Below are 14,728 nucleotides of genomic sequence, written 5' to 3' on the forward strand. Positions count from 1 at the left end.
GGCCTTGCTCAAATTCTGTTTCTAGATCCATTTCCATATCTGAGCTCAGTCCCTGCTGTAGATTCCTAAACCAGTTCCCATTCCCCAAGTCCAACTCTAATATGCTGTCTACTTCCTGTCTCACCAGAGCTCCAACTAGCACATACCAATGTGGTGAGGGAACCTAACTGAGCCAAATGTAGAACTGTCCTTACCTGCCAACAAATGCTATGTTACCACTACCTTCATGAATAGCTGCCTCAATCCCAACACACTGAGGGCCAAAAAAACAATGAAAACCACAGCTGCATTCTATAGCTCTGCTTTTCCTTATTAGCAACCATTTTTGGCCTGAAGATTTTCTAATGACAAGGTACTGAATGCCATTCAGGCTAATGTACCGCTTACGAGCTAAAACATCAAGCTCTAAATTCACTGGACCACCTAGGTCTTTGTGGATTTAATGCATACAAATGCTAATAATAATAATATGCATCCAGAAATCCAAAACAGTAGGACATCCAGTGAAACACAGTATTCCCTCACTATGCCATACAGGCCAGAAGTCAAAGAGAATAAAGTGCAGAAAAACATACAAACTATACAAGAAATCAGTAGGGGGGTAAAAACTTTGCTGTGTTATACATCTCACAGGACGTGGAAAAGGAATGGCAACACAGCACAGTATTTGGAGCACAGAGCTTTTAATACCTAAACATTGCCAATACCATATCCACCTTTCCCACTGGGACTCTCATTTAATCACTTAATCTCCCAACATTCCAAAGCAGAATGTAAATTCTTAATAGATCTAAGTTTTAACAGGTGGGTTATGACAAAGGTCTGTGTGAACTCTTAAGAATGTCAATTAATGTCTACAGACTCAGCCAATTAACCATATTCAGACACACAGTGCATCAAAAATAATAACAGCCCCATTCAAACAAGAACACAGATTGATCACAGCCACTGATAATTTAGTTATGGAGCTGAGAAGAAAACAGATCCAGGATGCAGTGAAGGGAAGCCGAGTGAATGCAGGAATGTGGAGAGGGAAGGAGACAACATAGTGAGCAATGATTGAAGGGGGCCACAGGTGGGGGGACAGGGTAGATGAAAATACAGTTGTCTCATTACCTGGCTGAGACACAGCAGTTGCTGTGAACTGAGTGGCCCAAGGCGGATTCTTCTGTCCCCCAAACTGAGCCATAATGGCGGGAAACCGTTTCTTCTTCCACTTCCGTGATCTATTAAGAGAAACAGATAACAGCAGAAGCTATTCACATGCTATAATCAGTTGTTAAAACAGAGGAGCAAGAACAGAAAAATGGTTTGCCAGGTTCCCAAGAACTACAGTGAGAAACTGTGCAGCAATAATGTGATAAATGATAAGAAAAGTGAAAATGTAAAGACAAGACAGCAATGACAGGCAATACAGCTCTTAGGAGAGATAAACAACATGCTGAACCCTAGGTAAAATGACTTTTGTGGTCCAGAAAACTGCACCTTACGTCTGTTAACTCGTACACTAGGAGGCTTGATCAGGTATGCCATGGCCAAGTCAATACTGCTTGGTACTCTGTTCTAGATCAACGCCTGGGATCCACTCCCAGCACTACAAAGCAACTCGAGAAACCAGCAGTGGCTCTTCAAATGTATAAGAACTAGAGGTGTGCAAGGGGCCATAATCAAGTCCCCATCCCAACCCAACCCTAGTCAGTTTGGATCCATTCCCACCCTATCTCCAGTCAATTCCTTTTCATCACCACATCTTCTTCCCCATTCCCCATCATACTGCTATCACCCCTAGTTGTCTTTTCCATTCCCTTACCTAATTTGAACCGTCTTGTAAATTCAAGAAAAAGATTCTTATTATTAAGCGAGAGCTTAAGCAAACATGCTGTTTTCTTAAACAGCAAGTACATAATGTTGCCAATGTTCCACAGAGTTGTGGTGTGTACGGGGCCACAATCTGGTCTCCAACCCCAGTCAGTCTGGATCCATCCCCAGTTGATTCGATTCTTTCTCATCCCTGGTATAAACGGATCTTTTGTCACCAATTCCGTGGACTCCCGTGGTCCCCATCCAAGTGCACATCTCTAGTAAGAGCTCCTTTTCTGAGAATGTGTGTAATACACATATCCGTCCATCCTAACTACAGTACGGATCCCAGAGTGTGAAAATAAATGAGTTCCGCGCAGAGCACAAATAGCTGAGCCATGCACATGAACTATCTACTAGTGCTGTACGGTTCGTCGAGTCGTTTGAGGGGAAAAAAATCGGGAGTCCCGATTCGGGATTTCCCCACCTCCCTCCCTCCGATACCGTTTCCCTCCCTCCAGCTGTCACCCAAGCAGCTGCTGTTGCTTCCCTCTCGCTATCAGCTAAGCCGCTGCAGCTGCTGAGGGAAGCAACAACAGCGACGAAAACATAAACTTACCACAGCAGGGCCCAAGGAGATCCCTCTATTGGCGCAGGCAGGCAGCCGGCATTGCCCCGGAACAGGAACTGACAAGAAAAGCTACCAAGGAAGTTGGATACAATCATACAACCAACTAAGGAGGTTGAAGAAAGGAGCAGAGATGACGTCATAAAGTTGAAGCCAAGTTGGTTAGTCGCTGTTTCCTATTCCCCGCCCAGCGCCCACAGTCGTCATCTAGTACATTCAAAACAAAGCAAGCAAACTTATGAGCTGCTGCATCCTCGTTGTCGTTCTTTATTGTTGGTAGCATTTTTCTTTAATCTCGTTTATATTTTCAAACATGCTGCCTTGTGCAGCATACGGATGTACACAAAGGAAGTGTTGGCTTCATCGGTTACAGTACTAATTTGTTCTACATTTTAAATCATTGTGTCATTTAGAAGGACTGGCTATAGGGACTCCATGTATTCGTACAGAGATGTTTTTTCACCTAGTAAAGTGCCACCACAATAGACATCATGTTATGAGAATTAAGTACTTAACAATCAGACTTACTATTTATAAGTACAATTTAAAAACAACATTAATTAGGTTGAAACTGGGAGTATTTAACATCCTGTGCCTACATCGAAAGAAAAAGATGGAATGTGGGAACGTGAACCTTTTTATTTTAGTTACATTTGTACCTGCTTTCCCACTCATAGCAGGCTCAATGCGGCTTACACGGGGCAATAGAGGGTTAAGTGACTTACCCAGAGTCACAAGGAGCTGCCTGTGCCTGAAGTGGGAATTTAACTCAGTTCCTCAGTTCCCCAGGACCAAAATCCACCACTCTAACCACTAGGCCACTCCTCTTTTTGTTTTGTGGAATGCAGTAGTATATTATAAAAATGAACTTGCTTTTTTTATTATTATTATTACTACTATATCACAGATATGTATGGAATAATAAGGTAGTGGCAATCTAAATGTGCCAGCATTGTCCATTTCAGCATATTATTAGCAGCCAAGTTCATACAAAGTTAATTATGTTCAGTGGAAAATAGATCTGTTGTCTCAGGCTGCTTACTACCTGAACATTCCATCACTATTTCATTATTCATACCAAGTATTACATATTAAGGGCATTTGCTGTAAACGTTGTTTTAATTAATTTATCCACTTTTGCTTTTTAAACCCAAAGGTGAATCCTAGTTAAACTGTAGGTACAAACTGTGTTTGTTTTTTTTACTTGTAGTGGACTGCTTTGGGTCCTGCTGATCTGTATATCTGCTGCCTGGAATTTTGGAAGATGGAAATGAGAAAATAAAAATTAAATTTTAGATGTACTTTGTAGAAGGTGTGGTTTACTTTTGCAATGTGTGTAAGGATGCCTGTTCTGGTGTATGCATGTGATAATATTTGAATAACTGTCTATATTTATGGCTATGATTTCTGAACATGCAGCATCATTAAAGGGCAGACTTTTAAATGCCCAGCTGAGTACAATATGGTACTCTCATCTTTGTTAAATGTTTCAGACATATCCATGTACTTGCACCCATGATATAACTGAATTCTATTATTGTCTCACTATATTTTCAACTGTTAGGCACAATGAAACAGATTTTGCTTGGGATGTGAGACAACATGTAAGAACAAAAAATCCATTATCCTCCATCTTTTAAGACACTGCCTATCCAGCTGGATGGTGATGGCACAATGAAAGCAAGTTTGGTCCAGTCACAGTGAAGACTAACTCAAAATAACCTGTTCCATAGCTGGGCCTTAGTATTACCATATTGAAAATGCAACCATACCATGCCTCTGTGGTTATGTCCTACTGGTAAGTTAAATGATTAACTCACTTTCTTGAAAGGATTATATAACCTTTGGATGCATGGCTAAGGACACAAACATACACTTATTTATTAAAAATCAACAATTTCTCATGTACAGCTATAAAACAACCTTTTAGGATGGATAGTGTTCACAATGAGTTCATTTTATTATTGGCTAGATAGAAGAGATAAAAGTTTTAAATTTTGGCACAGTATAAGTCATCACAAGAACAAAATATAAGAAAACCAATGGACTGAATTAGGGGCTTATAGCCCATTTATAGTTAACAAAAGAGATCTGAATGAAACAAAAGGAAAAATTATGTTCTTACCTGATAATTTTCTTTCCTTTAATCATACCAGACCAGTCCAGACTAATGGGTTGTGTCCATCTACTTGCGGAAGGAGACAGAGAAAATAGTTCCAAGTAAACCGCCCCTTAAGAGTATCATGCAGCCTGGACTGTTCAGTATTTTGAATAGCCAAGCAATGGTGATCTGAAGTCTAGAAGAAAACACAGTTAATACCAAACAGGCAAACTCTTGGAGCCAATATGCAGAACCTCATTGTTCCTGCTTGGCCGAAGGCAACTGCAACCTCTCCTCACAGTAAAGTAAGCAGGAGGAAATGGTCCATACGGAGCTTGCCCAAACATAGAGGTCTACCTCTGAAGCCAGGGAAAGAACTCCATGATCCCAAGTAACAGGAGTCATACAGAGCAGGTACAAGTGGCAGGAGATTGAATAGAGAAGATGAAGTAGGCAGTGCTGTAGGACATCCCACTGTATTGAAGCGTCATGGAACAGCCAAGAATACCTAAAGGAAACAACACAGTGTCAGACTTTAGCCAGGGAGGGCATCTGGACTGGTCTGGTATGATTAAAGAAAATTATCAGGTAAGAACATACTTTTTCCTTCCTTGTCATCTACACCAGACCAGTTCAGACTAATGGGATGTAGCAAAGCAGTTTCCCAAAGGGGGGGGGGGGGGAGAGAAAAGAAGAATGCAGAAGGTTGAAAAATCAACAAAGCTATACACACAGCAAAAAAGTGATCAGCAGAAAACGATTCGAATATCCGTACCACCAGGCTATCAAAATGGAACAGAGTTAGACACTAGAAAAGGAACTGAAGCCATAGGACGTAAAAGAAACGTCCTGAACAAAATAAAAACTTTGTACCCCTGTCCCGAGTAGCAAAAGAAGCAGCAAAGATACTCATGCCAAAGGACCACCCTTGGAAGGAAGGCAAGAGTCGTATCTGAGCAACAAGGAGAAGAACTGTCTCTTCTAGACCAGGATCCGCTTCTCCGAACCCTGGCAGGACAAAGACTAACTCCCAAACTAAAGGTCTGCCTTCAGTCCAAGATGGTCGGAGGAAGCGACCCCAACAAATACTAGGAGTACGCAACCCCAAACAATGCACCACACTTCATAGATGAAGCAAGGCCTAGGAACCACCCAGACCCGCGCTTAGTGAGAGAATCAAACTCTACAGAACAAGAGACTCCAGAGTCGAGAGAACCAACTAACTGGAGTGCTAGTCTCTCCAGAAGAACCATGAAGAGAAGGGCAGCAGTATACCAAGGTACAACCGTAGAACGAGAGTACTCCTAAACCAGCTCGCTCTGGACTTAGGGATGAAAGAACAGAGCCAAGAGAACAAAAAGGAGACGAAAAGAAAGAGAGTCGAGAGCCACACTGCGGAGAAAAGACCCCCAAGGTGCCAAGAAGCCACAAAAGGAACAGAGACAAATTCAAACTCCAACAATGGAGAAGCTTCTCGCCAGCCACCAAGAGAATAAGGCAAGAAAAGATGCAACAGGAATGGTAGCTAACAGGAGACAAGGCAGCCTTGTCTAGCAATCTAAACTGCGGTATGCCAAAGCTGCTGAGAAGTTACTGTATCCAACCCGCAGATAAGAACTGGGGTTGACCGACAAGGTGAAAAAGTGCCCAACAGGCAAAGGTGAAAATATGCTCCACAGTCAGAGACTGAACTGTGCTCAAGGGACAGAAATGAAGCTGCGCTCATCAGGCAGAGTAGGATCCATGCTCAACGAGAACAAATGGATTTGCACTCAAAGCATACAAACTGAGGTACGCACCACGAGCAGAGGAGCTGCACACCTCTGGCAAAGATAGAAATGCACTGAACAAGCAGAGAAGAAGCTGAGAGTAACAGACAGAGGATGAGCAGTGCCTCACTGAAAGAGCTGTACTTTAGAGATACCTGCAGAACTGAGGCTGCGGTAGCGATGGAACTGTGTATAAAGCGCAGACAAGGAGCTGCGCTCCGGACGCCGGCAAGGAGCTATACTTCCCACGCAGACATGAAGCTGTGCAGCACCTGCAGTCACAGAGCTGTGCTCCACATATCGCCCTGGAACTGCGCCCAATCTGCAGAGACGAGCTGTGATAAACACACAAAGAGACACAGGACTGCGCCCTACACTGAGACTACTACTACTACTACAAATCATTTCTATAGCACCTGCAGAGAAAGAACTACACTCAACATGCGACAATGGAGCTGCATTCAACATGCAGAGATGAAAGATTGCAGAATATGCAGTGAAGGAACTTCACTCAACATGCCATGATAGAGCTGTCCTCAACATACAGCAATGGAACTAAAGCCAACCTGGAACTGTAGAACTGTGCCCAACATGCAGCAATGGAGCCGTGCCCAACATGGAACGGTGGAACTGCATGGAACAATGAAGCAGCGCTCAACATGCAGCGATGGCGCAGTGCTCAATGTGCAGCGAAGGAGCTGCGCTCAACATGTAGCAAAGGAGCTGCGCTCAACATACAGCAATGGAGCAGTGCTCAACATGCAGCGATGAAGCAGTGCTCAACACTGAACTGAGTCCAAGCAAAAGACTGGCAAGAATGGTGCTCCTGAGGGTACTCGGATATGTGCTAGCAGTTGCACACCAAGGGCAACTCGGACCCCCGCCAGAAGGAAAGTACCCAGCAGACAAACCAGAGCAGATAGGAGGAATCCACGGGGACAAGAGTACCAGAATCTCCCTAAGGAAGGGAGGAAAAACTGCTGCCAAAACAAGAATCAAATAGCAGGGGCGTCTTAAGCAAGATGCCTGAAGCAGCAGAGACCGGAAGGTCTGGAAAAGAACTGACCAACAGCCACGTAAGGCTGACAGGAAAAAAAAAATAGCCCTGGACTAAAAAGACCGAGCCTGTAGCCAAATGGAGCCAGTGAGAGACTTTCCCCACTTTGGAAACGGCAGACTAAGACCTCCAAACCGCAAAGGTACAAGTTCCAGCAACAGGACCGCCCTCTGAACCAGTCGCCATCTAGGACCGTGAAGAGGAGAAAAACAACTGAGTTCTGTGATCCAGACACGAGCCGTGCCCCACAAAAAAAAAATCAAAGCAACTGGTACCAGCTCGTAAGAGTCTAAGATCAGAATCAGATGCCAGCCTGAGAAATTCAAATAAACTTCACAAGTAGCCCCCTAGAATACATTGCCAAAGGCGGGACAGAGCGAAAACACAGCGAGGGAACAAAATGGCCCCGACAAAACCTTAGCAGAGAAGCAAAACCGAACGTAAGGACAGCGACCGCCAAAAACAAAGGAGGCCCCGAGAAGAAGAAACTAAAAATAAATCAGGTAACAGGCAAGAGAAAGAAGGAAAAACTAAGTTTCTTGTTCTTTTTTTTTTTTTTTTTTTTTAACAATCTTCTTCACTAGTGACAGGAATAAATAAAGGTTTACCTCAGAGGCAGAAAAGGAGGGGAAAAAAGTTTATTTTTTTCCTTTTTTTTTTAAACAAAATTCTTCACTAGTGACAGGAATAAATAAAGGCTTACCTCAGAGGCAGAAATCCAGATATACCTATCACCATCCTGTATAATAAAAATCACCTCCAACATTCTGAAGCAGACTCCATGGCACTGTGGCAGTGTAGCAGAAGCGTAGCCAGGTGGGGTGCAAGGGGACCCCCAAACAGCTGTTCCGAGAAAAAGGCGCTTATGCGCCCCATGCCGATAATTTTTTTTGTTCTGCTCCCTCCTGAGTCCTATCTCTTCTGCCAGTCTTCTCCCTCCTGCGCAGCACCGGCGATTCAGAGTGAGCCTTGCTTCTGCCGGCATCGGGGCCTTTTCTCAGGCGCGTCCCACCTACTCTATTGCAACTTCCTGTTTCCTCAGAGGTGGGACGCACCTGAGAAAAGGCCCCGACGCCGGCAGAAGCAAGGCTCGCTCTGAATCGCCGGTGCTGCGCAGGAGGGAGAAGACGGGCAGCAGAGAAGGTGAAATTGAAAGATGCAACACTGGGGGGGGGGGGGTGCTTGAGAAGGGAGAAAGTTAAGTCTAAAAATGTGTTTAAAAAGGAAAATTGTTTATATATTCAATGGTGTTTTATCACAAGTCTTTTAAACCCTTTGCATTCATGCTTACACCCTAAAAGTATTATATGTAATAAGGACAGAGTTGTTTTTGTCGCACTCCCATGAGTCTGAATTCATAATGTCATCAATCAGCTTTTGAACCAGTTGTCAAGCAGGCAAGCAACCACGTCGCCAGTCTGCTGCTCAAAGCCCCTGTTACCTGAAAGGAGATTCCCAGAAATCCCTATAAGAAGTGAGCAAGGGAGGCTTTTAAGACTAAGGGAGATGATGGTTGGGGGTCAGTTGAGGCTGAAGGAAGGAAGTGACTTTGGGGGAAGACTGTCAGTTTTACAGAAAGAAAGGAATAAGTTGCAGAGGGAGAGATGCAGAGTGAGGTTGCTGGGGGTGTACTGAGGGGGACAAATGAGCCCTTGTGATGGGGTACTGAGGGAAAGGTAGGGGAGGGGAAAAAGGATTGAGCACCGTAAAGACAGTCACACAGTGTAACTAGTACCTTTGAACTATTGTGTATTCCATTATTGAGAGGGAATGGACTGTGTGTGTGCCATATTATCACATTCAGAACCCTTATTTTATCATCCTCACTTTAATATTCCCTTATCTCTTGTTTGTCCTGTTTGTCTGTCGTAATTAGAGTGTAAGCTCTGTCGAGCAGGGACTGTCTCTTCATGTTCAAGTGTACAGCGCTGCGTACGTCTAGTAGCGCTATAGAAATGATAAGTAGTAGTAGTAGAAAGCAGGCGGGGGGGGGGTGGCTGCAGAAGGGATAAAGCAGGCGGGGGGGGGGGGGGGTGTGCTGGAGAAAGAAGAAGGGAGAAAGTGGGAGGGTGGGGGGGTGGTTGGAGAAGGGAGAAAGCTGCCTAGGGGGGGGGGGGGGGGTCCTGGAGAAGGGAGAAAGCGGGCGGGGAAAGTTTAATAGGCTCACTTCCACTCTGGTCAATCTAGTCCACTTTAACAAGGGAGCCAAACTTGCCAACACTATCCAGCAGGATAGGCAATGTCTTGAAAGGTGGAGGATAAAGGATTTTTTTTATATATGTTTATATCACACATTATCCCAAGCAAAGTTGGATTCAGTGTGGCTTACATTTTAAAATACAATGAGACAGAATAATAGAATTTAGTTATATCATGGGAATAAATAGATGGATGTGTCTGAAACATTTAACAAAGTTGAGATTGGCATATATACCCAACTGGGCATTTAAAAGTTTGTCCTTTATTGATACCACATGTTCAGAAATCATAGCCATAAGTATAGACAGTTATTCAAAGATTATCACATGGGAGGGGGAGGCGATAGGGACACAAAGAGGGCACTACTGGAAAGGGGAGGAGGAGATAGGGACAGAGAGGGGCACCACTGGAAGGGGGAATGGGGATATGGGGACAATGGTGAAAAATGGGTGAGATGGGGACAAAGAGGTAATGCTGGAAAAGGGGGAAGATGGTAACAGGGGTAATGCTGGAAAAAGCAGGAAGATGGGGACACAGGACAATGTTAGAAAAAGGGAGAGGTGGGGGACACCAGATGCTAGAAAGTGGGAGATGAGGAGACCAGGTAGGCTTGTGCTGAAAAAGGGGGAAGATGGGGACACAGGGCAGATGCTGAACTTGGGGGTAGGATAGGGACAAGGAACACAGAGGGGAGATGCTGGACAGGATAAATAGTGGTGCAGAGGAAAAAAGGATGGTGCACTTGGAGATAGAAGAAATGTCAGATGGGCAAGAGACCCTGTAAAGGCAGAAGAAACAGAGAAAAACAGAAAAGAGACAGTTGGACCAAAGCAAATGAGAAAACAGTAGAGGGGTCCGAGTGCATTTTCTTAAGTCATTTTGGACGTACTACAGCACAGATTTTGATGGGTAGAATCAGGGACTGCAAATTCCACATGAATTTGGGATGTGAGTTCACACTAGGACTAGTTGAAAAATCTCCCTTCTGGAACTGGATCACTTGGCAGCTCTATACACAGCTATTTGATAGTGGGGACATAAAATGAAAGATCAGTGCCAAACAGACATAGAGAACGAAAGGAAGAAGACAAGAGGCGAGAGAAGAAATAGAAAGGTCAACCTGGAAAAAAATTTGTAAGGCTGACTCATGGAATATGGAAAAAAAGTCTATTCCCAGACAAGAAAGGTAGAAAAATATTTTTATTTAATACTTTGTAAGCAGTGAGATGGGAGAAAATGCATTTCTCTCTCTCTCTTTTTTATCAGTATTGCACTTTTTAGAATCTGGCTTCCTTGGGCAGGGGGTCTCTCTTTCAATTTTTTTTTTTTTTTTTTTTTTTGGGGGGGGGGGGTTGTGGCTCCCTATTCTGTATTAGATTGGTAGCATGGAATGTTGTCACAATTTGGGTCTCTGCCAGGTGCTTGTGACCTGGGTTGGCCACATTGGAAACAAGATACTGGGCTAGATGGACCATTGGTCTGACCCAGTATGGCTACTCTTATGTTATATAGATGAGGGTCTGTCCATGTTCTGCATGTGTGATTGAGGTGAAGGATTCTGCCAGCATGTAGTATCTGTGTAGGAATGTGTAACAGTGCAGCTTGTTCCAGTTTCCCAATAGTAGGTATATTGGTGTTTTAGAGCCCCATGTAATATATATAGCACTGTCTTCTGATAGGTGGTTTAGGGCTGTTATGGTGTGGTAAGTTTTGTGTTCTAGGGCAGTCCTGGAGTATCCCCTTGCCAGTCAGGTTTTCAGGATATCCACAATACATATGCATGTCATTGATTTGCATATACTGCCTCCATTACATGCAAATCTTTTTCATGCAGATTAATTTTGGACAGCCTGAAAACCTGAATGGCAAGGGGGTACTCCAGGACCACCTAGGGAAACACTTCTCTAGGTCCCACTGTAATATTTATAGCATTGTCTTTTCATAGGTGGGTTAGGGCTGTTTTGGTGTGGTAAGTTTTCAGTATAGGTTGTGGGTGTCTTTTTTGTAGGGGTTTGTGTTATTTCACAAAGTGTCTAGCCCTATTTGAAAGTAGGCTCTGGGGCAAGGGCCACCAAAGGTCACCCAAAATAAAAATGCTCGACTAGTGTTCTTCACATCCTATAGAGTCGCCACACAAACAAAAGCCCATCTGATTTAAACAAGGTGTCTAGAAGTGGAAGGACTGGGTGTGCTATTCCTGAAGTGATGGTCACGATTTGAATATTTTTATTTGAAGTTAAGAAGACAGGTTGCCTGCTCTGGCCAGTCCAGGGACCTCTTCTGCGTCCTGCCTACTGATGTAACTTACTGTTTCCTTGTAGGCAGGACGCAACAGAGACAGCCTGTATTAATCATTGCCTGCCACAGCCCCTGAGCAACAACACAGTCTAACTGACACCAACCGGCGCCTATTTTATAAAAGTCTGTTCCCCCTGAGATCAAAACCTGGCTACGCCTCTGCAGTGTAGGGTTCGTAAGTTTGTAGTTCAGCGTTTCATTGGCTCTCACTGTCCCCGCCCTCACCAAATCAGACAGAACAGAACTTGAAAGAGGGAAGTGGAGTGGATTGAATCTCTAACAAACAATCATATACAGGGAGGTATGAACATCAGTGGAGGCAAGTGCACAGAATGGAAAGGAAGACAAACATTTAATCACTTTGTCACTCATTCACACACATCACACACACACACACACACTCAATCACTCTGTGTATCTCGCTCTTACACTGTCTGTAAAACACACTGTCACTCTCAGTCTCTCACATGAACAACTGTATGTTGCATTCTCACGAGTAAGGAGCTCTTCTGATGTGATTGTTAAACTGATTGAAGGGCCTGAACAAGGAAAACTTTTACCACATTGTAACACAGTTTACACAAAAAATATTGTATATAAAGAAAAACACATCTAAACAATTATATTCAGAATACAACCGTGGAAACATTAATGGCAGGAACTCTTTACATTGCTAGCGCCCGTTTCATTGCGTTAAGAAACGGGCCTTTTTTACTAGTAGAAGCTACCCCCCCCCCCCCCCCCCCCACAGGGGAGACAAGTTACTCCATGCCACAATCAACCATCACCCTGCAAGAAAGACAGCCAAGGGAGGTAGGGGAGGAGAGGGAACCAGGGATACTGGATATCACCCTAGCTGGCAGATGAGGAACTCAGGACCACAGGGGGAGGAATGCTGGCTTCGGCCTAACCCCTGGTAAGCCTTTCCTCAGCTGAGAGGTGCCCAGCTCTACCACCGGCTGCCTTTCAGGTGCTGTGGAGGACTTACAGCTCATCTGCATATCCTTACAGCCTTCTCCGGGGTGACACCCAGGTCCACTCCGATCCACTCAGGGCCTCCGCTCTAGGTGCCCAGCGCTCCCACCAGGTGCTGTGGAGGACTTGCAGCCCTTCTGCATTTCCTCACAGCTGTATCCGGGGTGACTCCAGTTCCACCCCGATCTTCCCAGGGCCCTCGCTCCAAGTGCACAGAGTTTCCAGGTGCTTTTTGGCTAGGATCAGGCGACCCTCAGGGGGAGGAATGCTGGCTTCGGCCTAACCCCTGGTAAGCCTTTCCTCAACTGAGAGGTGCCCAGCTCTACCACCGGCTGCCTTTCAGGTGCTGTGGAGAACTTGCAGCTCATCTGCATATCCTTACAGCCTTTTCCGGGGTGACACCCAGGTCCACTCCGATCCACTCAGGGCCTCCGCTCTAGGTGCCGCACGCCGGGCATTTTTCTCTTTACATCTAATCTTCTTCCCAGTTGCTAAAGTACCTCAGTCATTTATGGCCCCTATTCACATTCTCTTCCTAGCCCTGTCCCTTCCTAATCTTTTCCCTCACCCCCTACCTCTCTCCGCTACAGGAACTCACTGCCCATCCATCGACTTCATCACCTCACCTTCTCTCCTACCCTCTTCCTCCCTCTTGGCTTTTAATCTCCGCCTCTTTCTTCCGTCCATTTTGCCTTCCCCATTCCACCTAAATACCTCTCGCCTTCGACGCCTTCGTGGCCACACCTCTCCTACTCTCCTCCGCTCTCTTTTACTCCTTCTCTTACTCTCAGCCGGTGACATCAATCCTAATCCTGGCCCCCCTCACCAACTATTATCCCAACTCTACAGATCTCACTGCGACCTCTCTAACCTCATCTCTATTTCTCTACTCCCCTCCTCTTCTCTGCCCTTCTCTTGCACCCTATGGAATGCCCACTCTATCTGTAACAAACTCGCCTATATCCAGGACCTCTTTATCTCGCGTCACCTCCATCTGCTCGCCATAACAGAAACCTGGCTCTGCCCTGATGACTCTGCTTCAGTCGCAGCCCTGAGCCATGGCGGTTATCTATTTTCACATACTCCTCGCCCTGCTGGCCGTGGGGGCGGTGTTGGACTACTTCTCTCTCCCTCCTCCAGATTTCAACCCCTTCTTCCACCTCAATCTCACTGTTTTTCCTCCTTTGAAGTCCACTCTATCCGCCTTTTCTCTCCTCTGCCTCTTCGAATAGCGGTCATTTATCGTCCCCCTAATAAGTCCCTTTCATCCTTTCTCAGTGACTTTGACGCCTGGCTTGCCTTCTTCCATGATCCTTCCTCCCCCTCTCTCATACTTGGTGACTTTAATATTCCTGCTAATGATCCTTCCAACTCTTATATTTCCAAGTTACTCGCTTTAACGTCCTCCTTTAATCTCCAACTATGCTCCACCTCCCCCACTCATCAAAATGGTCACTGTCTTGATCTCATCTTCTTCTCCAACTGTTCACCCTCTATTTCCTTGCCTCTGATCTTCCCTCCTCTGATCACCATCTTATAACTTTCACACTTAAATCTCCTCCCTCCCAGTCCCGTCCTATCTTATCTAATTTATCTAGGAATCTTCACGATATTGACCCTTCATCTCTATCCTCCCATGTTTCAAACCTCCTCTCTACTGTGGCACCATCCACGTCTGTCAACGAGGCTGTTTCTTCCTACAACAATACTCTATCCTCTGCCTTAGACACTCTTGCACCTTTGATGACCCGCCCTGTAAGGCGTACAAAACCCCAACCTTGGCTGACTTCTAATATCCGCTACCTACGTTCCTGTACCCGCTCCGCCGAACGCCTCTGGCGGAAATCTCGGGCCCTTGCTGATTTCTTACACTTTAAGTTCATGCTGACCTCCTTCCAATC

The 14,728-nt window shown here is 45.1% G+C and overlaps 1 protein-coding gene across 3 annotated transcripts in view; it reads right to left on the bottom strand.

Moving 5' to 3' along the window:
* Window positions 1–2,591, bottom strand: part of CCAR1 (cell division cycle and apoptosis regulator 1) — a 268,378-nt gene extending 265,787 nt beyond the window's left edge. Inside the window, exons 1-2 of one of the 3 annotated variants that reach the window (XM_030203453.1) lie at window positions 2,420–2,591; window positions 1,117–1,226 (exon numbers count right to left, since the gene is read on the bottom strand). In XM_030203453.1, the coding sequence (XP_030059313.1) occupies window positions 1,117–1,189 (73 nt within the window). In that variant the 5' untranslated portion in view covers window positions 1,190–1,226; window positions 2,420–2,591. The remainder of the gene's footprint in view (window positions 1–1,116; window positions 1,227–2,419) is intronic. The other 2 variants (XM_030203454.1, XM_030203452.1) reach the window with 2 other exon arrangements.
* Window positions 2,592–14,728: the final 12,137 nt, after the last annotated feature.

Source organism: Microcaecilia unicolor, chromosome 5, assembly GCF_901765095.1.
Source record: "Microcaecilia unicolor chromosome 5, aMicUni1.1, whole genome shotgun sequence".
Classification (NCBI taxonomy): Eukaryota; Metazoa; Chordata; class Amphibia; order Gymnophiona; family Siphonopidae; genus Microcaecilia; species Microcaecilia unicolor.